General features: G+C 42.5%; 1 protein-coding gene across 1 annotated transcript; it reads right to left on the reverse strand.

Moving 5' to 3' along the window:
• Positions 1-7,886: 7,886 nt before the first annotated feature.
• LOC123396029 (tuliposide A-converting enzyme b3, amyloplastic-like) lies at positions 7,887-9,314 on the reverse strand. The gene is made up of 2 exons (XM_045091059.1): positions 8,156-9,314; positions 7,887-8,059 (listed from the first exon to the last, which is right to left on the reverse strand). The coding sequence occupies exon 1, from the start codon at positions 9,145-9,147 to the stop codon at positions 8,173-8,175; it is 975 nt and encodes a 324-aa protein (XP_044946994.1). The 5' UTR covers positions 9,148-9,314; the 3' UTR covers positions 7,887-8,059; positions 8,156-8,172.
• Positions 9,315-24,068: the final 14,754 nt, after the last annotated feature.

Consider the following 24,068-nt stretch of genomic DNA (forward strand, 5'->3'; position numbering starts at 1 on the left):
ATAATTACACATCGTAAAAATAACACTGACAGGATCAGCAGGAAACTGATATCGAAACAAAGCATCAACTTGCATTGCTTCACTGAAAGGAAGAGGTCCAGCCCCATATGAGCAAAATTGACATTGCTCATTTCTTGTTCATGCTTTTCTAGTCAAGTCGTCTTTTGTCAGGATGTTATTTTTCAGCAACAACCAAAGGAAAATCTTGAATTGAATTTCAGAGGCGCTTTGTTTATGTTAGAAATTAATTAGGAAAGGGTGTCCAACCCCGAAAAGTCATGTCTCTTCTCTCTCTATTGTCAACAGACACTTGTTCTGGAGGGATGCCTCCGAACAGACACATCTTCTTTCCATCTCTTCCAGATGTATATATACTTGAGAATCAATACAAATCAGGACTAATAGTCCATTCACTTTCATTTAATCTCGTTTTACTCTAACACGTTATCAAGTACTTTGCTCTCCATTAAAAAGATAGGCTAAAACAGAGAAGATCATGGACAAATTTTCTCTTGCAACGGAGGCAGCGGTGCCGGACTTCACACCCGACAACAGCGCAACACCGGCTCACAACGCCAGTCTCCGTCGCACGGCAGCGTCCTCGGCACCAACTACCGCGACACACTCGCCCTCACGATAACCGAGGAAAATAAGACAACCCGGCGTGGCCCTCTGCCATGTCCCGACTCACAGTCGGCATGCAGCCTGCTCCTGGCCATCGGCCTGCTCTGGCACACCGTCCATGGAAAATACGAGCATGCATCGATGCATGCATCCAAGAAATCCATCGGGAGATAGCCAACTTGACGGTCTATTTTATGATTAGCATCATTGATTCATTGATTGGTTGTATTTTTCTCTGAATCAGCAAGCATTCTGTATAACAAAAAATGGCGATGTGCAATCGCATCAGCGGCAACTGCTTCAACCATGGCAAGAAGAAGAACGCGACTCTTAGAGCATCTCTAGTGGCTAGTGTATGTGGTAGTTTAAACCAAATATAGACTACCAAAGGTGAAAAAGCGCCTCCAGCGGCTCGTGTATAAGGTAGTCTAAAGTCTACACATCCATCAAAATCTCTACCGGTTGTCCATATTTGGACAACCGAGGGACAACGAGCAAACCACGGTTGCCTGCCCTGAGCTCTCTCCCGCTCCCGTTTCTTCAGTTTCGTAGACAGCAGAGTGACTGCAGGGGAGGGCGCGAGCGGCGGCGGCTGCGAGGGGAGGGCGCGAGATGCGGCGGCTACAGGGGAGGGCGCGAGATGCGGCGGCTACAGGGGAGGGCGCGAGATGCGGCGGCTGGCTCTGTATTTGCCGCCGGCTCTGAATTTGCTCCTCTATGTATCTATATTGTTGGAAATATAGACTACCAAATTTAGACAATGCGTTGAAAAACAGAGGTTGTCTAAATTTAAAAAAAATTAGACCATTGTCTATATGAAGATATAGACTACCAAATTTACACAAGCCACTAGGGATGCTCTTAGGATCGACCCGCGCGGAGGCCACTCCCGTCTGCGGCATGCAACGCCTGAGCTCTCTCATCTGACATCAAGGGGGCGACGTGACGTGACGCGACGCGACGCACGGCGCCCTGCGACATGGCTGCTAGCGAAGATGGCCACTCCCGCGGCAGCGAGCCTTAGGCACGACCGCGACATCTCCCGATGCACGGCGAATGGCGCGCGGCAGACAACACACTCCAACGGCGTCCTCCGGCGAACAGCAGTGGCCGATGCGGCAGGCCCTTCGGCCGGCCGCTGGCAGTGTCTAATCCCTAGCCACCCGGCAAGAAATTGGAGATTTCTCATCTCTTTGATGAATATGTAATTTAACCCTTAGGTTGTATGATAATTTCATATAAGTCATTATGTTTTCTATTCTGCCATCAGGTTAACAAAACTTTGCGGCTTAACACTCAGTTCATCCCAAATTATATCCAATATAATTATACACCATTTCATAATGGTTAAAATTGTCATCTGAAGGCCTCATGTCTTCATATATTTGCAAAAGGGTGTTTTATCACAAAATACTATTGCAAAAGCATGTTTTGCTGACATTACATGCTCCATTCTTCCGAAATTTAAGGCACAATCTATGTATTTACCGCAAAATTTTCCAATGACTTCTGGACAACAATTATTATTTTTGTTTGCAATAAAAACATTTGTTGTTGCAAATCTGAAGAATTATGGAGTGTCATATTTAATATGACTATCTCAATAAATAAATAAATTGTGAATCACAAGGTATTTGTGGCATCTACTGCACCATTTGCAGATTATCCATCACCGTGAGGTCTAAATCATGTGATTTCGACAAGATGACTACCTTCAACGTGCTCTTCCAAATATTAATATTGAATGTGACTATCTCAAGATATCATAAGGTAATATTGGCATCTACTGCAAATTTTGCAGACTATCCACTATTATTGCAAGGTCTACATCATGTCACTTTGACAAATGATTACCTTCAAAGTGATTTCATACATTTAGCATAACATAAGGTAATAGAATTATAAACATCTACTGACAATAGCCAGACTATGTTTTCTATTACCGTGAGATCTACACCATATTGGTGATTATCTTTAAAGTGTTATCCTACATAAATTGAGGTCTACAAATATGGCTATAAGGCATCATCCGTACTAGAACTTGCTCCTCCAAAGCATTCATTGTCGTTGTTAACTAAAATATTTTACTCTCATAGTAAATATTGTTCTTGCACATTTTGCTTGAATATGTCGTACGAAACCATGAAAATATTTGCATATATATGTGATTACCTTCTATTACATTCGTAAAATGCATGGCAATGGAGCCTATGTCACTATTTCTAATTATAGTGTCATCCATCCATCAAGATGGATACCATAATTTATAACGAGTGTCTCAAACACTATTGCAAGATCCACATCACATTGTGGTTGTTATTTTCATAGTGACTAAGCAATGTCAAAATTGCAAAGTCTATGTTTTGGCCGTGACTCTAAAGTCACAGTTTGTCTCATGAATGAAGCCCAAAACATTAGCAATGATTTCATCGCATGCACTATATTGAAGGTTTACAACCCATGCTCACCAAGCATCACCTTGATGGATTGTGCTCAACAAGTTCATTTCATCCATATATTTTATTTTACTCTAAGAAGTAAATTAAACAATGCATGATCATTTCATGTAACACATGGCTATTCTATTGATGCACATATGCATTTTATATGTCACCAACTTCACTTGGTTATCAAACTAAGTACATGAATATTTATTAACCTTGAATATTTCCCTTAACATAAACATGCCGCCATGAGCACATCACGAATAATCACCCATTCGTTTCTCAAGACCTGAAGTCTATCGCAGCTCACATTTTTGTCACTCAATCAACTTAAAGTTGAGATCTCATGATCAAATATTTTCATCCGAAGATCCAGTTGAAAAGCCCTCAATACATTTACATCTTCTTATGATAGTCCTACCATTTTCATGATGAAGAAACATGGAATTTCATAAAATCATCAGATTCACCCAACGGCTGCTATTCCATTATTTGAAATTCTTTCTAGTATTGTGAATAATAATCAAGTCATTGGTCACAAAAGAGAACCATGATGTATTCAAAGTCAAGTGGAGTCTAAAATACAACCAAAGATTGAATTATTTCTTAATATGGAATATATCGTTTTCAAACGATCAACATCAACTCTCAAGTTTGTCAAACGTGTGGTTATTTAAACATCGTACCTATAATTACCAAATCCTCAAACATATGGTCAAACCACATCACAAATTTATTAAAAAGGCAAAGAAGTCATTGTGATAAATTTGAAAAACTGCAAACTTATAAGTGGAAACTATTCTGGTAAATGATTGTTCCCAAATCTTCCTCAGAAGGAGAACCAAAAATCTAGTGCAAGAAAAGGTTGGTCAATTTATTTGCACCCAAGATATGTTTGCATATATAAAAAATAAATATAACTGATATTGGAGACCTCATGTAATCTCCTGATTATTCTCAAAATATCATTAGCCTATACTTGTATTATTACATGTAGAGTGATGTCCAATATCCTATTTTTCGGGCATGATATTTGATAAATTTTGAATGTATGAATCAATTCATACTCAGTTTTGTCGCATAAAAAATAATTTTCTAAATCTTACAAAATATTTGGCTTTAAGCCTTACAATCTTGGTTTGGGGTTGATTAGAAAATTATTGACAATTCTATTGATCACAACTTAACAAGTTGCAAAAATTTCTCAAATCATCAGATTTTATGTGCACCACATGTGCCATAGGAGAAATTAATTTAAGGATCTCTCACCTTACAATTCTTAATGAGCCAACTTATTCTTCCTTGAACACATTCAGAAGATATGTGGATTACTCAACCATTATGTGGTATTATATAGATACTTCATGGTACTCATGGAAACATTTATAAAATGATTTCAAGTGTGTCTCTTATAACACAAAATCATGAATTATATAACTAAATTAATTGCTCAAATTCTCAAAGTAAGAGCAAGTTATCCTAAACAAGGGATAAATCCATTCGAATAGACAACTTCATTGAACTCATTTCACAAGCAATGTCTGATTATACATAATTACTTTATGTACATACCTAGAATGGTTTAGTTCAATATCTTATCAAAGATAGTGAAATTAATAATATGACCAAACTTATAGAATCGTAATTTACTAGCCTCATGCTAAACAAATACGGCATTACACACCGTAAGTATGATATAAATCATACCAACTGCATATCATACTACTTTCCCTTGTAGTAATTACGTGGAAATCAACAAAGCATTTTCTATTTGCGATATTCTGGTTACATACCAATATCACCACTCCAACATACATCAATCGGCTCTCACAAAATAATAATATTTGGGATCTATGTGAGGAATAAAAATTTATCCGTCAATCAAAATTGTTCATAGCCCGTATGCTGATTGCATCAGCAATAAAGACATTTCTGGCATTAGGGGGAGATAAGTACCACAGAGAATGCCAAGAAATAAATTAGAAATGTTATTCCCATTCAGTCCTTATATCCACGTACTCAAACAATCTAAACAAGAAGTTTAGAATCACATATTTGCAACATATTGCAAATCTGCCACATACATTTACTGATGACAAAGGTGTCACTCAAATTTATATTCATGCAGTAAAGTGTCAGAAAAAGTGGAGGTACATGATAAACCACTCTTCTCCCCAAATGAGAGAAAGAGGGGGAGAAATCTGACCACATGAGATATAATCTCACATAAGCTTCCGTGGAAACACATGATATCAAATCCTCAACGAGTAAATGTAATTCAACATCAAGTTGAAAGACACCTCAGTGGATGATCATCATCCAAAGCCCGACATAAATGTGCACAAATGTTTTGGTGTTGGGACATCGAAACACCTTGACTCCATTGTTGTAGGAAATCACAATGAGTTAAAAGGAATAAATACATTTCCACAAATTTCATTGATTCCTCGAGAATCATATAACATAAGTCTACATTTGTCGACATATATTTTTCTCAAAATTGCTAAAACCTTTTGGGCCCTGAACCAAAATCCATGGTAAAGTGCCTCTTGTACTCATATTGGTTCACATAAAAGGAAGCAAGTAATGAAGAATAACACTCGCTCTGTAAACGAGTGGTATTTACCACAATAATACCTACTCCACATAAGTATCTTTCTTATAAAATACTAAAACTTCTCATTCATAGACAAAGTAAATGAGGTGGTGAGAAAGCGAGGCTTGTAGCAAAAGGGTTCACGCAGAGACCCGACATCGGTGACGATGTAACATACCTTCTTGGTATGAGTGGAATTATGTTTCGATAATAAATACCATTGGCAGTACAAATAATATTATCCATGTAGTTAATGGATGTAGTGACTACATACTCATATGGGTCACTTGATTCGGAAATTTATAACGAAGTCCCTGAAGGGCTTACATTTCGGAATCCAAAAACAAATCGCGACATGTATTGTGTAAAATTTCAGAAGTCACTCTATGGCTCGGAATAGTCGGATATCATATGGTACTACCGACTAAATGATTTTCTTCTTCCGAAGTATTACTAAAAGAATGATGATTGTTTATGTGTTGATAAAGGAATCCCAAATTTTTATTTCCTTACATCACCTCAGTGTATATCGACGACTTCATCATCAATGTCTCTACAAGACCTAAACATACACAAAATCAGCTCAAGACGGAAAATTTGGTTTCAACCAAAATTAGCTTAAGTTTACAATCTGAGCATTCTCTCAAGAATACATATCAGTCTACATATATTCAAAACATGTGTGAGAAGTTCTATTTGGATATATCATATCAATAAATGATATGTATGGTCATACCGTCCTAATAGGATACAAATCCATCCATACCTAGAGGTGATAATTAAGTGATACTAGGACCTGAAGTTCTATATCCCACTAATATCAAAGCACTCATATACTTGCAAACTACGTCAGGCCTGACACTATATTTGCTATCTTTATTCGGAGTGCAACCTCAAACAAAAGGTATATGGTTGATATAAGTACTATCATCTTATATCTGAAGATTACACTAAATCTTGAATATTTCCATCAGGAAATAGAAGATATGACCATGATATGATGTAATGATATTGGATCTTTATTTGATCCCAACGACGCCATATCAATGACTGAATTTGCTGGAATAGCCTTCACATGGAAGTCATATAAATGGATTTTAGTGGTTATTTCCACTTATCATTCTGACATAATTGCTTTATCCTAAAGCATTGCAAAAATATGTATGGCTTGGCAGAATGATTAACAACACTCAAAATCGTGTGGTTGAGATTCATCAGAATCACATAACTTGATTTATCAAGATACTTTCACTTGTGTTACTCAATACCTATAGGTTATATGAAGAGCAATATCATAAATCACATTGGTAATAAAATAAATAATCCTCACGAATAATAGAAAAGTGAGGAAATAATTTGCAAACAAATTATTGTGATAATCCAACAGATTATACACAATCTCATGTTCATGTCAATGGCATTAGTACAAGACATCCTCCATATTTGCAAAGTTCAGGGGGAGTAATCTGCGAGGCTATAACCTATTAACAATCATCAGCTTGTATATTGTACTCTTTTTCCCTTCATGAGTTTTTCCATAATGATTTTCCATAAAAGGTTTTTAACGAGATAATATAAACACAAGTGTCTTTATATGCCATATCATTTTCTCCTTGTATTTTCCCCACTAGGTTTTAAAGGAGTTTTCAATGACATGTATGATTGCACTTTTTTCCCTTATGAGTTTTCTCTGAAGTTTCTCATAATGGTTTTTAGCGAGGCAATATCTTCTCGAAGATCATATGTCATATTTTCTATTTTCCCTACCGGGGTTTTTAAAGAAAGTACTCAAGACATATTAATTGTTCTCTAAACTTATCAATGAGTTTTCTCCTTCTTCAAAGGTTTTCTCATATGAGTTATCAAGAGGCAATGATCATCATATGTTACATCATTTTCTCCTTATTTTTCCCATTTGGTTTAAAGGAGTTTTAGCAACATATCTACTCTATTCTTCTCATATTTTTCCCACAGGGTTTTTGGGAGGAGACTCTTAAGATTATATGAAAGATTTCTCAAGATGGAAGATCTATATGTAAGAAGCTTTCAACAATGAAGCATTCAAGGAACGGTGTTGTACAAGGGAGTGTTAGAAATTAATTAGGAAAGGGTGTCCAACCCCGAAAAGTCATGTCTCTTCTCTCTCTATTGTCAACACGCACCTGTTCTGAAGGGATGCCTCCGAACAGATACCTCTTCTTCCCACCTCTTTCAGATGTATATATACTTGAGATTCAATACAAATCAGGACTAATCGTCCATTCACCTGCTTTCATTCAATCTCGTTCTACTCTAACAGTTTACACAAGCTTCTATAAATAGTAATAGTGCACCACTGTCGCTGCCCCGAGTTTTCTGTATGGAACTGCCCCGAGTTGTAAACACAAGGCTCTGACTGAAAACTTGCCACCGTTCAGTTTCCATTTCATAAAACTGAATAATAAGATACAGTTCTTCATATGACGAATGAGGGTAGTCAAAATCAACTCACATTTGAGAGCCCGTTTATCAATGGCCGGCGATGAAACCAACCACTCGTTCCATGAGCGCAACCGCCTCGCGGCAGCCATGCTCGCCGACGAAGAAGGCGTGCCCCTTTCCTTCCGACTCGAACCACTCCACTTGCCCAGACCACCCGCTGGACCTCACGGCGTCGTAGTACGCCCGCACCCTCGGCAGCCTCTCGTCCTCCGACGCCGCGCACACCAGCATCCTCTGGCACGGCAGCGTCCGCAGGCTCGGCGCGCCGGCGGCCGTCGGGTTCATCCTCGGGTCGTCCAGCCCGCCCCTGGCGCGAGGGAAGATCACGGACCACCGCATCTTCACGCTCGCCCGGTACTCCTCTGACTCTGTCTCGATCCTCTGCTCGCCGCTGAAGGAAGGGTGGAGCAAGACGGTGCCCTCCAGGCGTGTCGCCGCGGCGAAGAGGCCGCTCGCGCCGGCGGCGATGGCCATGCTGTGTGCTATGTTCCCGCCCGCGCTGGCGCCGGCCAAGAAGACGCGGCCGAGGTCGCCGTGCTCTGACAGCCACGGGTCGGCGCCGGACACCGCCCAGTTGAGCGCGGCCCAGGAGTCGTCGTAGGCCGCCGGGAGCAAGTGCTCGGGCGCGAGGCGGTAGTCGACCGATACGACGATGGCGCGGGCGTCGGCGGCCAGCGAGTTCACGTAGCGGTGGTACCTCGGGCAGCCGGCTGATCCGACGATGAAGAAGCCGCCGTGGAAGAAGACGACGACCGGGAGCTTCGTGACCACGGCGGCACCGACGTCGGTGCCGTCGGATCCAGCCGCATGGACGCCTGGCAGGTAGAGGCGAACGGCGACGCCGGTGACGGCGTCGATCACGACGTCTTTGGAGGTGACGCCGGTGTCGGCGTCGAAGCCGGCGGGCACGTCGTCCGTGCGTCCGAGACAGTCGATGTGGCCGTCCTTGTACAGTCGGAAGCAGCTGTTCTCAATGAGGATCTCCGTGCTCCCGGAATCCATTGTCCAGCGGCAGCCAAGCTAAAGATTCGATCGGTGCAGGCCGCAAGGTGAGCGGCGGTGTGGTTGAGGTGGAGCAGCAGGACACGTTGGCGCCACAAGAAGATCCGTGTTATCCTATGCTTATGTGTGTGCACTTGTACTATTTGCGATCCTGACGAGAAAATACACATCAAAAGCACCGATAAGTTCATTGTCAGTTAGCTACGGCACTGCTTCCTCGGTTTTGAATATTTTAGTATGGACTAGACTGAAATAAGTAGACTGAAATAAGTGAACAAATACATGAAATGCGCCTAAATACATTTTGAAAAAAAAATCATATACTCCCTCGTCCGAAATTACTTGTGCGTAAATGGATAAAAATAAATAAATCTAGAATTAAAATACATCTGGATACATTCATTTCTATAACAAATACTTTCACACGAAGGAAGTAATATAATTGAGAACAAAAAGAGTAGATTTTTGTTACACGCGAGTACTTTGATCGCTAGAATTCTACACCTAAAAAAGCTACAATAAAGATAGCTATTCTATGGAGCTTCAAATAACCCAAAAATCTTTAAAATATTATTTTGAAATATATAAAAGTTATTGGAAAAAAGACTTCGTGCAAGATCAATCGTGGGCCCAGAAGGACAGGGGCGCGTCCCCATCATTATGAAGCCCACGGGGGCCTTCGAGTGCCTGTTTTGTGCTATATCAAGCCATTTGCCCTAGAAAAATAATATGTAAGAGACTTTAAAGTGAAGTGCCGTAGTCTGGAGACGGAACCTCGACAGGAGCACTTTTGCTCTTCAACGGAGCGGTCCATAGGGGAAACATCTGTGTGGAAGGGGGAAATTGAAACCTTTGTCAACACCAACATTTCTTTTATCGTGGGAGGACTCATCTCCGTCAACATCTTCAATAGCACCATCTCATCTCAAACTGTAGTTCATCTCTTATATTCAATCTTTGTCTTAAAGCCTCAAATTAGTACGTGCGGATTACTAGTAGTGTTGATTAAACGTTATAGTTGATGCTAGTTGGTTTACTTGATGGAAGAACATATGTTCATATTGTTTATCATATATTTAGCTCCTCTGATCATGAACATGAATATGATTTGTGAGTAGTTACATTTGTTCTTGAGGACACGAGAGAAATCTTGTTATGGATTATCATGCGAAGTTGGTATTCATTCAATATTTTGATGATATATATGTTTTGTTTCCTCTAGTGGTGTCATGTGAACGTCGACCAGATGATACTTCATCATCTTTGGGCCTAGGCGAAAGCATTTTGGAGTAGTAAGTAGATGATGAGTTGCGAGAGTGAGAGAAGTTTAAACCCTAATTTATGCATTATTCGGTAAGAGGCTGATTTCGATCCATATGTTTCATGCGATGGTTAGATTTAGTTTTATTCTTCGTTCATAGTTGCAGATGCTTGCGAAAGGGGGTAATTATAAGTAGGTCGGTTCTTTAAGTAAGAACCACCTTAGCACCGACTATCCGCGTCAAAATCGGGAGATCTCGGGTAGGGGGTGCCGAACTGTGGACCTTAGATTGATGGGTTGCAGGAAAGAGAGGGATACAATGTTTACCCAGGTTCGGGCCCTCTTGAGGAGGTAAAATCATACGTCCTGCTTGATTATATTGATGTTGATGATGATTAAAAAGTCTACCTCGAGATCGTGTATAATAAAACCTAGGTGAATGAATATGTCTACACAGACGTGGACCCCTGGTTTATATAGTCATCGGGGGACCTAGGGTTACACACAATCGACCTAGTCTACTTTACTTGGACGTCACGCCGGTCTTCGGTGTTTCCCTCCTTGATTACGAGACGACCGCACAACCCGGCCTCCCACAGGCACGTCCCATCAGGCCAACCTCTTCATAGTAAGCCGACTACCTAAGGACCCCTTAATCCTGGAGTCCCTCAGTAGCCCCCGAACTAGCCTTCAATGCTGATGTGTAGGATCTTCGGATGATCACGCACAAAATGTTCGGCTTGCAAGGAGAGTTAATTTGTTTCCTCCGAGCAGGAAATGATGATTTTCATCCTCGTCCGGTTCACGATTACCGAAGCATCATAGGGCCCACAACTTTTAATTTTGCACAAAGATTAATAATAATTCTCGATTCTCGCGTGCCTTTGTAGAGGCAAACACCTTTGGTAATCCCTCACGGAACCGTTCCCTATAATAAGAGGGGTAACACCCTTTATAAACAAATCAAAATCTGTTTTGAGGCTCCATCGTCTCTTAGCCTCGCCAAGAAACCCTAGAGCTCTTAACACCCCGGGAGCCATGGCAGGTTCCTCTTCACGCCCCCTTGGTCCCCTTCCAGGGGACTGGGCCAGTTTCTCTATTTCTCTCCTCCGCCTGCGTGAGCTTGAAGCACAGGAATATCTTCCCGACTTGGATCTCGCACCTACTCGCGTCGGTCTGACCCGATTGATGGGAAAGCCTTCGCGGAAAACTTCCCTTCCCCACAAAGGGGAGAACGGGTTTGCTTTGTTTCCTTCCTGCCGTGAGGGGTGGGATTCCCTATTCACCCTTTCCTAAGGGGGTTATTGGAGTTTTACGGGCTGCAGCTCCACAATCTCACCCCCAGTTCCATCCTCCATATCTCACGCTTCGTGGCCTTATGCGAGATGTTCTTGGGTTGCGAGCCCCACTTTCATCTATGGAGAAAGTACTTCTGCATCGTTCCCCGAACCAGAGAAAAGTCAATTCAGGAAGTGGGTGGAGCCGAAGTATGGCGCATAGCCGCCACAGGATACCCGATTGGGACGCCGAAGAAAGAGCTCGACGAGTGGCCCTCAGAGTGGTTTTATATTGAGGATGTTCCCCTATTCGAGCCAGTCCGGAGAGGCCTCCCCGAATACCCCGTGGATCCTCTAAAGAAATGATTTAGCTCGAGGCCGAATAGATTTTCCCAAGAGGAGAGCTCTGAAGTGAAGAGCATATCCGCCAAGATCAGTATGCTTACTCATTGCGGGCTAACTATCATCGATGTGATGGCTGCAGTGATTACCCGGTGTGTCCGGCCGCTCCAATAGCGCACACATCCTTTGTGGTGTTACAGCGGGATGAGCAATTGTACCAGATCCAGAAGGCAAGGGCCGGACAACCAGAAGGCCTTAACGGCCATTCTGGCCGATTTCTTCAATTGGGAAAAAGATTTTACCCGCCTCATCCTTATGGATGGCTACTAGGTATACAACCCCGTCGAATGGGTAAGTGTGTTCATGTTCAAAGTTTCAAGCATTCATGCCCATCATTGTTTGATTTATAACTCCTACCCCTTTCTCGCAACCTTGGAAGCATTGGGTCGAGACGGTAAACTGTCTCGCGCCTCAGCGTGATGACTTTGACCGTAACAACGATCCTTAGTTTCATGAAGAGCCGAAGCTTTCGATCATCTTTGAGGATGGGGTGTTTTATCAAGAGGGTGTTGACGAGCAGAAGGTGGCCCTTATAGCCGACAACCCCAGGAACCTTCCCTCTCCAGGGAGTAAGAGAAAAACGACTGCCCAATGAGGGGTCGCGCCTAGGGGTCGTCGGAGCGCACGCCGGACAACTCCTCAGACTAAACTAGCCAGGGTTCTGTCAAGCGAGGACAGAATTCCCGAACAAGAGGTGGCGGGATAAACCTCATCTGCTGCCCCTTCAGCCAAAAGGAACACGAATCGATTTATATCCCTTATGATAATAATTGTCCTTTTATACTTTGATGAGCCTTGACCGACCAATGTAGGAGACACACACAACCCTTCTTGTCCGAAGACGGTATCGAGGTATTGGGTAGTCAACCAAACCCAAGAGCATCGGTTGACGCTGGAGTCCCGAGAACGGGCCCGCTCCCACAGGGTTCGCACAGACTATCGGTAACTAACTCAGAATACGAGAGTGCAATGAATCATCGACAGCGAAAGGAGTCACTACGTCATCCTGTATTTTTCGAGCAAGAGTTTAATGCTCTCAAATCGGCCGATGCATACCTCAGAGCCGTGCGAGGTGGCCTTAAAGAAGTAGTTGGGAAAGTGTCTGCCCATCTGCATGTGGGTCATCGACATCATTATATCCGAACAACAGTTCGGACCTAGTAGCCCCCGAGCCTTAATTTGGGCGGGACGGCTGAATTAAGGATCGACTTTAATTACCTTTTAATCCACATGCTTTAAAGGAGGAAAACAAAAGATTATCCAAAGATTTTCAACATAGCCATGCCAATTTAAAAGCGAGTAGGGCCGAGCTGGAAGATGTGAAGAAATTCACCAGAGAAGCCCATGGTAAGGGAGTTTATTTGTGATATACTAAATTTTCATAAAATATTTTTTTAATAGCCGAAAAATTGCTATAGCAGGTGAATCAATAGGCCAAATCTCAGCTTGAAGCTGGTCATCACGTATTGAAGCGATGTCGTGAGGAAAACAAAAATCTCAAGAAAGAGAATAAACAAGAAGCCGAGGAAGTTGAGAGTTTGAAAACTAAGTTGACGCAAATGTTTGAAGAGAACCGAAAACTAAAAGGCGGCCTATTTTGTAAGTAAAGCTCTGACCTGTAACTGATCCAAGTTTTATTGTGTTGGTCATGAAAATGTGTGCTTCTTTTTAATCACGTCTCCTCACTGGGCGTCGTGAAGAGGAGGACAATTCCTTTGGGGGACCTATTGTAGGAACTGTCCATTGTACATGAGCGGGCTCGGAAGGCTATGCAGAGTATGGTCTGAGGTTTATGGCCGAACGAAAACCATCCGCAAGGGATGGCGAGCTTGCCGAGCATTTTAAAGGAGCCCAAAGTTGCTTCCAATTGTGGAAGACCTCGGCCTGCCAAGAAGGATCTCGGGAGGCATGGGCTATGGTGAAGACCCGCTTTACTCGTCTAGATCCCAAGCACATGGCCCGGGTTGGACCAGCGGAGCCAGATGGGAAGGAGATTCCACTACACGTGGTGTACGGTCAAGTGATGCCTGCCGCATGCGTGTCGCACAAGGACTGCACATTAGATGTTATAATAGATCAACTAGACCAATCGCCAAGCGTGCGATCATATGTAATGATATTTGTGCGTTAAGGCACTTCCCTCCATATTTTGAAAATTTTGTCTTGAATCCGGCCATTGGCTTCTACCTCCTGTGTTAACAACTGGGCAGTGTTTCGTACTTTGTATCCTACGAAGGTAGGAATTAATTTCCGATAACTAGGCAATACGACCATATGGTACTAACAGACAAAAAATATACGGGGGGATTATGTTATATTACGTCGAGACGTAAGAAACATCTTGTGGAGAAAATAGTTTCTTGATGGTTCCTTTTTCCGGGTTGCTACACTATTTGTAGTCGGTATGGCTGTTTCTCCGTGCAACACGACCACCAGTTTTACGACGCAAAATTGCCGACTAGATGGGCACCGTTTTAGGGCGAGTTCTTTTGCTGCCTTCTAGAATAAGCTGGAATAAGCTACCCCTTACCCAACTCATTCTAGAAGTCCAATGAAATTTAACCTTTTAGAATTCTACTAATTAAGACTTGACTAATAGGTCTTTAAAAAATATTTTTAGTTGGGCTTCTAGAATAAGCTGGGTAGGTGGCAGCTTATTCTAGAAGCTCAAAAAAGCCACCAAAAGAACCGGCCCTTAGCCGATCAAGTTGTGTCTCAAGAAATGCTAGCTTTTGATTTTACCCGTCTGAGGTACGTATCCGGGTGAACCGGTCGTAACAATCGCAGCGGTGCTTCCTTTACCCTCTAGCCAAACATATCGGGAATGTAGAGAGTAAGCACAGGAGCGGCAACCGAGCATTGCTAATATCTTAAGTCCAATTGATGCATAAAATGGCAAGAATAGATGTTTTAAGTCAAGGTGTATACATAAACAAGTAGGTATGACAAATACATTGAACAACTTCCTGAGAAAGCCCCCAGGTGCTACTTGATCATTCCGTTTAATACAGATACTTTGATAAATGCTCTGGGACATCCGGTTAAGACGAACGTGCCCCGGGAACAACTAATGATCCCTACAGAGGAAAGATAAAAAATGTGGGCGAAACGGGAAAAAGGAAGTGACGGAAAAGGGGTGATGACCGTGGTCTAGCCGTAAAAACGTCGAAGGAGAGCTGCATTCCACGGGTTTGGCTCGAGGCGGTTGTCTTCGGAGTTGCGCACGCGATAAGCTCCTCTCGTTAAGATTTCATTAGTTATAAATGGGCCCTCCCATTTTGGATGAAGTTTATGCTTCTACTTCTCGGGGAGGTGTTGTATGCCTTTGCCCAAACTTCTCTGCTCTTACGGCGCCGAGCTTGCTGTTGATACAAAGCAGATCGGGCCAGAGCTATGTCGCGGTCGCCTTCTAGTGCATCTAAGACGTCTTGCCGATCTAACTCGGCTTCTTTTTCCTTGTACATACACACCCGAGGTGTTGGAAATATGCCCTAGAGGCAATAATAAAATGGTTATTATCATATTTCCTTGTTCATGATAATCGTCTATTGTTCATGCTATAATTGTATTAACAGGAAACAGTAATACATGTGTGAATAAATAGATCACAATGTGTCGCTAGAAAGCCTCTAGTTGGCTATCTCGTTAGTCAATAGATGATCATGGTTTCCTGATCATGGGCATTAGATGTCATTGATAACGGGATCACATCATTGGGAGAATGATGTGATGGACAAGACCCAATCCTAAGCATAGCACTAGATCGTATTGTTCGTATGCTAAAGCTTTTCTAATGTCAAGTGTCTTTTCCTTCGACCGTGAGATTGTGCAACTCCCGGATACCGTAGGAGTGCTTTGGGTGTATCAAACGTCACAACGTAACTGGGTGACTATAAAGGTGCACTACGAGTACCTCCGAAAGTGTCTGTTGGGTTGGTACGAATTGGGATCGGGATTTGTCACTCCGTGTGACGGAGAGGTATCTCTGGGCCCACTCGATAGAACATCATCATGAGCTCAATGTGACTAAGAAGTTAGTCACACGATGACGTGCTACGGAAAGAGTAAATAGACTTACCGGTAACGAGATTGAACAAGGTATAGGTATACCGACGATCGAACCTCGGGCAAGTTCTATACCGACAGACAAAGGGAATTGTATAGGGATTGATTGAATCCTTGACATCGTGGTTCATCCGATGAGATCATCGTGGAGCAAGTGGGAGCCACCATGGGTATCCAGACCCCGCTGATGGTTATTGGCCAGAGAGGTGTCTCGGTCATGTCTGCCTATCTCCCGAACCCGTAGGGTCTACACACTTAAGGTTCGATGAAGCTAGGGTTATAGGGAATTGTTATACGACGTTATCGAAAGTTGTCCGGAGTCCCGGATGAGATCCCGGACGTCACGAGGAGCTCCGGAATGGTCCGGAGGTAAAGATTGATATATAGGACGGATGGTTTCGGACACCGGAAGTGTTTCGGGCATCACCGGTAACGTACCGGGACCACCGGAGGTGGCCCCGGGGGTCCACCGAAGGGGGGCAACGACCCCGGGAGGTAAGATGGGCCAAGTGGGGGAGGGAACCAGCCCCTAGGTGGGCTGGTGCGCCTCCCCACTCAGCCCAATGCGCAGGGGAGAGGGAAGGGGGGCAAACCCTAAGCTAGGTGGGCCTAAGGCCCACCAGGGGTGCGCACCACACCTCCTCCCCCCTTGGCCGCCGCACCAGCCCCCATCTAGGGCTGCCCCCCCCCCCCCCCCGAGGAGAAGGAAACCCTCAAGGGGGCGCAGCCCCTCCCTCCCCCTATATATATGGGCACTTTTGGCCATTGGGAGACACACTTCTCCCTCTCTCTCGGCGCAGCCCTGCCCTTCTTTCTCCTCATCTCTGCCGGTGCTTGGCGAAGCCTTGTCGGGAGACCTCGTCTCTCCATCGACACCACGCCGTCGTGCTGCTGGAGTTCTGTAACATCCTGCTTTTTTCTTTTTCCAAGATTTGTTTTTAAAGCAAAGGATGTTGCAACATAATACTTTATTATTTTGTGTTTCATTGGAGTTGCAAAAAATATTTTTCGAGGTCGTTAGAATTAATTTAGCATATGTAGGACAAACAAAATCCGTAATATTTTGAGTTGAATTACACGCTCGTAGTTTATTTATTTGTTTAAGTTCTTATTTATTTTCGAGCATGTATTTCTTGGATTTTATTTAAAGACTTTTAAATTGCGTTTTCTTTTGATTTTATTGTAGCAAAATCTAAAAAAAATCAATATTATATTATATTGATTTTCCATTTCTTCCTCTCTCTCTATTTTTTCCATTTCCATATCTCTACACATGCACCGTAGCATGTTCTCCTCTCTCAATTTTTCTTCCTTTTATTCTCTAATCAACCACAAAATGGAATCTGGCCCAAGGCCCATTTTAGGCAACAGAAGCTCTATCTGGCGCACTAGCATGGCCCAACGACTGAATCCAAGCGTCGTCTTCTTCCTCCATAATATGCACGCACAGAAACTGCACGTCATGGCTGCCACTTCATCTCTCGAGATCCCATCAATTCATTCATCGTTTTCATTAGACTTCAACACGAACATTATTCCCCATAACACAATGGTTCCATTCAGTCTGTTCGTTCTTCGTTTGATGGTCTTAATCAAGCACAGGAAACTAACAAACTTAAAGGCCGGCCATTGACATTCGTTCATTGATCTCCTTCCTCCGACTATTATTCTCTAGACCGTTCGCATCACGGTGTGCGCTAGGAGCTCCTCTATAAAAGCCCTCTCATCTCACCCTCCAATTCATTTGGTACCTTTCTCAATCCATCCCGCAAGATAGCGCCATCTACATTGTTCTTCGCCCACTGTTGCCTCAGGTTAGTCCTCAAGTCAAATTCCTTTCACTATTGGACTCCTCTCATATCAGGCTGCCTCCTAGACAACTTTTCTTGTTGGATTATTATTGTTGGCCGCGCGCGCATTAGCGCCATGTTGGTGCAACCGTTCGCGACCGACGCCGTTGTCATTCGTTGACCGTTCGTCGAATCCATCCGTATCCTTGCGCCAGAAGCTTCTCCTCCATGCTGCAGCTCCATTCAGAGAAGAAAGAACGCGATCCGTCCACCACACACGAAGAATTCTGCATGTCCGCATACACTGTTCGTCGAGTTCATCGCTTTGTATCTTCATGCTCGGTGAGTCTCTATCCAATTCATTTTGCATACCTCCTAGGCATCACTCATATTATCTCCTAGACATCCCTATTCCAACTAATTTTGTTGTTGGCCGCGTCGATGCTATCCATCCCATGAACCGTAGGTCATGGTCATCATTTTTGTTGTTGTTTTGTTTATCGTTTGGTTTTGATCCCAGTAGATGAAGCGCCTTGTGTGGATGTAGCAAGCCCGTGGTGGAGTTAGATTATTGGTTTTATATTGTGAACAGTAGGATAGATATGAGCATAGTCGTTTTTTTTAATTCAAGAGTCTTTCTAGTTTGGTTAATTTTTTATGTTAGTATGTTATTTCATGTGTTCGTGATATGCCTAGGAGTGCATGGTTTTTACCTTAGAATTTTAGAAATATCATGTGGTTGATCGATTGATTTGAATGTACATTTAAATTATTAAATTAGTCTTCTAGTTTTTCATCTAGATAATTGCGTGCATCATGTAGTAGTATTATATGTCCGTGTACTAGTTCTTGTGAAATATTTTCAGGTGTAGATGTTGATTCAGTGTAACGGATTATCAATGTTCATACATGCTTGATGGGTGTTATTATTTTAATTAATTTGGATGATCGTTAGAATAATCTTATTATTACTATTTTGGTAATGCTTGATACTTAATGTATGTGTGCGTACAAATTTTAGTAAATGTTTGCCATGCTTATAATTCCTCAGATTTGTTTTAGGTATTGCTTGATTTATTTGTGCAATATTTCATGTTTGATTATATTGTTTAACATGAAGATACCTAGATGCGTTATATATATCTTTGTCAAGAATGTCTATCACATGCATGTTGAAAGTTTTGATGTGATGCCATGTTCTAGGTTGATGTTTATTTTAATTGTGCGGCATATAATTTTTGTTGTATGATTGGTGTAATGAAATGACATTTTTAACTTAGAACATGGTCATGCTTGACATGAGTTGCTTGTTGTAGGACTATTATTAGCATTTAGATTATGTGTCGCAGCTCGGTTAATGCCACTTTCATAATTTCCTAAGTTGTGTGACACGTCATTGTATTGTGTGATATTTTACTAATAATGTTTGAGTGCTTGTACCTTATTTGGAGATTGATTTTTTAGAAAAGATTGCATGGTTGGTTCCCTTATGCCATGTTTTAAATATGTATTCCTGTACATAGTTTAATCTTGCGGCATAGAAAGTTATTACTTCTTGTTATTTATCCTTAAGTGTTTTATTTACGTAGGACAGTAGCTATGCATGTTTAGTGGACTGCTATGTCATGTTTGTCGTTACTCAAAGTAGAATGCATGTTTTGGTTGTATGTCTATCACATGTTATATGATTACTAATTATATAATATGTTCATAAATATGGTTAGCCTTTGCATGGTAGATATACCTGACGATATTTTGCGGTCTCATGTATTTTTATTAAGTGGAGTTCATCCTTGTTTTGTCAACATCATGCCATGTTGTTGTGATTGTATAACTAGAATGTATTGCATGTGTGTATCAACTCACGTCTTGTATGATCCCTAGTTCTATATCTATTTATTTATTAAGTGTAGGTCATACTAGATAGAAATGCATGCCATCATATTATTCGCGTTGTATGATACATGAGCTAAGTGCTTACTTACCTACATGCTCATTACTCTTTATGAACGTGCTTACCTGTATTAACTAACATGATAGGGTTGTGTGCTTATTCCATGATTTCATGTTCTTACATGTCATGACTAGAATGTGAGATTGCATGCTAGTGCCATGCTTGATCTTCATGATAGTTGATATCAACTAAGTTATCTTATAGTTACGAGTTGTATTCTTTTGGTAGCCTAGTATGGTATCTCATGTGAAGTATATTTACTTATCTATCTATTGCATTATTGTATGCTTAAGCCTTTACATCTTGTCATGATAGTGATCTTTCATGTCTTATTATGCTCCATGTGTTATAGTAGCGTACTTAGTCCGTGTGCTTCTTATAGGTGATTGCCCTTGTCACATGTTAGTGTTTTATACTTGATGCAATAGTTCATCCCATGCTTAGGATGAGTCATATGTCATGTTAATAGAATTGTGCTTTGATCATACAGTTAGTGTGCACATCATGCTTTATTATTTTGATCATGTGGTGATAATATAATTGCTAGTGGTCGTTAGTATTGGTTTATCTTTTGTTCTAGAAACATCGTTTGTTATGGTTGATGTTTCACTTTGCTTGTGGTTACCATTGTAAATATTTAGATTATATCTAAGTATTTATTTGTGGTTAACCTTTACATCTACTATGTTATGTTGAGATTGTGTAGTAAAAATACGTATGTTGATTCCATTCCATGTGTGCTGAACTTCATCGGATTCATCATGTAGTAGTCCTATATACTTAACTGAGTTGTGTAGTGGACAGTACTAATCGTCAGTATCGTAGTTTCCATTAGAACGCTAGTCTTGATCACCAAGTGTTACTTAGTCATCGTCAACCTAAACCATGTCACCTCATTGAATCATCTCTCTTACATCCCTATCGTGCTATCCCATTTCGGAATCTCCATCTTGATCAATATCTTGTTACCCATCCACCTTATTTTGTTTTGGATGTTATTTGGAATTACCATTGCTTTGGTATTTATTGTTTGTCTTTTGCTATCGTTACGATGAGTAGGGAGTGACGATGTTGGACATGGAGATAGTCAGGTTACTGAAGGACTCAACAACGAAGGCATGCCTCCTTCTTTGATCATACTTATCCTATGTTTTATAAATTGCATTGAGTTTTATGGTTACACCATGCATGTTTTTAATCTCGTATCTAACGTGTCGATTGACACATTACCTTGATCCGCTTGTCGCCTATCCATTTGACACCTGAGTAGAACCATACAGTATTCCAATAGAGTAGAAATGCTTAGCCATGCTTATTACCCTATAGGTGCTTGTTGATTGACCTTTGAGTCATTGACACCTGAAACTTATAGCTGAGCTGGCCAGTTGGCCTTGGTGACCTTCTCTATCCTCTTCTACTCTGGGTGAAACTTACCATCTGAATACTGGCGCGGGCGACAGCTGAATCAAGGATTGAAGGAGCGATTGACTGCCCAAGGTGAAGGGAGGAATCGGTCGTCCGTGCCACATGAGGCCTAATAAGTCTTGAATTTGAAGATTGTGTAAACAGTACAACCACATGCTATATGGGCACTCGCTTGGTCAAGTAAGCTAGTCAGCCTTAGGTGTCGATGTCGCCGTACCGCAGATGGGATAGCTGCCTTGTGAGGAGTATCCTCGGCACAGATGGGGGGACCGGTTTGAGGACGTACTCTCAGTTCCGTGCGCGAGACCCGGTGGGCATGTCACATCTTTGGGGGATCTACTCCAAAGACCTCGTCACAATCTCCCTGCCGGTATACCAAATGGTGTACTAGACCAGCGACCACTGGTGGCATCAAGACGAGATTGTGTCGTGTGGGTAAAGTGTATAACCTCTGAAGAGTGTAAAACTATTCGAATAGCCGTGTCCATGGTCATGGACGACACATGAATCTTTCTTGACATACGGGACCTGTCTTGCTTATTCCCTCTTTGCCCCAATTGTTGGAACCTATGATTAGTGTGAGTTGATCGAGGATCCTCACTTTCATGAAAGTTACTCTGGATATAAACATGTTTTCATCAAAAACTGCTTTTATCCAAATGCTACAGTTTTCAAATAAAATTAGCTTTTATGCAAATGAGCCATATAGCCTTCCTTTGAAGCCACATGTAGCTGTTAGGACCTTCTCCGAGGGAGGCATGTTGAGTACGTAATGTACTCATGGCAATACTTTTGTTGACAACAGAGTTACATGAAGATGGAGATGACGACTACGACTACTATGGCGATCCGTATGAGTGAGGTCACGTGGACTACATCGACTGCCTGTGGCTGAGATGGAGTCGCTACGCATTGTATTTTCCGCTGTTTTTTTGGTTGTATTAAATGTCATGAGACATTTGTCAATGTATGCCTTGGGGCAATACGTAATAAAAAGATTTTACGTATTGTGCAATGATACCATTTCGCTGTGTTGTCAACAATGATCCTGGGGTTGACAAATATACACATGAGGGTCTGGAAGTAAATTCCGGGTTCTCACAAGTTCTTCCCCAACCTCTCCCTCCTCCTTGCTAGATCAAGGTGCAGGAGACGTCACCGGGCTGCACGTGTGTTGAACGCGGAGGTGCCGTGGTTCGGCACTAGATCGGAATCACACCGCGATCTGAATCGCCGCGAGTACGACTCCATCAACCGCGTTCTAATTACGCTTCCGCTTAGCGATCTTCAAAGGTATGAAGATGCTCTTACCCCTCTCTCGTTGCTGGTCTCTCCATAGGAAGATCTGAATATGGCGTAGGAAAATTTTGAATTTATGCTACGTTACCCAACACGAGGTGCGTCTTGTACAATGTCGTAGGGGAGGACTACTTTAGTCTCGTACACAATAAAAAAGGGAGTGTACCTTGTGGAACGATTCGAGCTCCTCGACCCATTGTCAGTCGGATTCTTGAAGGGAGCGGACCAACCGAGGTTTAATACCGCTCATAATGAGTCCGCTGGCTCTTTCGACTTGTCCGTTGGTCTGCGGGTGGTATACGAAAGCATAATCGATCTTTATGCCCAAGTTTGCACACCAGTCTTTTACCTCCTGGGCGGTGAAATTGGATCCGTTGTCTATAATTATGCTATGTGGAACACCATAACAGTGTACGACACGAGAGATAAATTTGATTACTGGCTTAGCTTTGGCAAAGCTGACCGGCTTTGTTTCAATCCATTTGGTGAATTTGTCAACCATAACGAGGAGGTATTTCTTTTTCTTTGCCCCCCCTTTAAGTGGGCCGACCATACCTAGACCCTAGACCGCAAAGGGCCATGTGATCGGTATTGTTCGAAGAGCTGTTGGGGGCATGTGGCATTGGTTTGCAAATAGTTGGGACCCCATACAACGTTGAACGAGCACTTGGGCATCCTCTCAGGTTGTCATCCAGAAGAAACCAGCTCGAAAAGCCTTGCTGACCACGGCCTTGGCTGCTCCGTGGTGAACCATACTGGCGTGTACCTCGGCCAAAAGTTGCATTCCTTCCTCCTCGGATATGCACCACTGGAGTCTTTTTATATAGCTCGCCCTCATGGACCTTGTAGGCCTTTGATCGACAGATGATACGTCGCGCCTCGGTCTAGTCATCTGGAGTTCCTTGCATAGTAGATAAGCAAGGAAGGGTCCGGTCCATGGCGTCATTATGGCCATGACCTCATGGGCCGAGGGCGTTTCTTCAATTGAAGATCCACCGATGACTTGATCGTCTTGCTCGATCATTGGGGGTACCACCTGATCTTCGCCATCAGCTCCTGTGCGGACCATCTAGTCTTTCCACACTACGGATGGCTTGAACAGCTATTCTAGGAATATGTTGCTAGGGACTGGGTCACGCTTTGCACCTAAGCGGGCGAGAATGTCCGCTGCTTGGTTATTGTCTCTTGAGACGTGGTGGAACTCTAACCCTTCAAATCGTGTTGATATTTTGAGGACAACGTTTCTATAAGACGCCATCTTTGGATTCTTTGCATCAAATTCGCCGTTGATTTGTGAGATGGCGAGATTAGAGTCTCCTCGTACCTCGATCCGCTGTATGCCCATTGAGGCTCCATGTGAAGACCGTGTAATAGCACTTTGTATTTCATTGCGTTGTTTGAGTCGGCGTACATGATCTGTAGGACGTATCGAACATTATCCCTGGTAG

This window comes from Hordeum vulgare, chromosome 5H (assembly GCF_904849725.1).
Source record: "Hordeum vulgare subsp. vulgare chromosome 5H, MorexV3_pseudomolecules_assembly, whole genome shotgun sequence".
Classification (NCBI taxonomy): Eukaryota; Viridiplantae; Streptophyta; class Magnoliopsida; order Poales; family Poaceae; genus Hordeum; species Hordeum vulgare.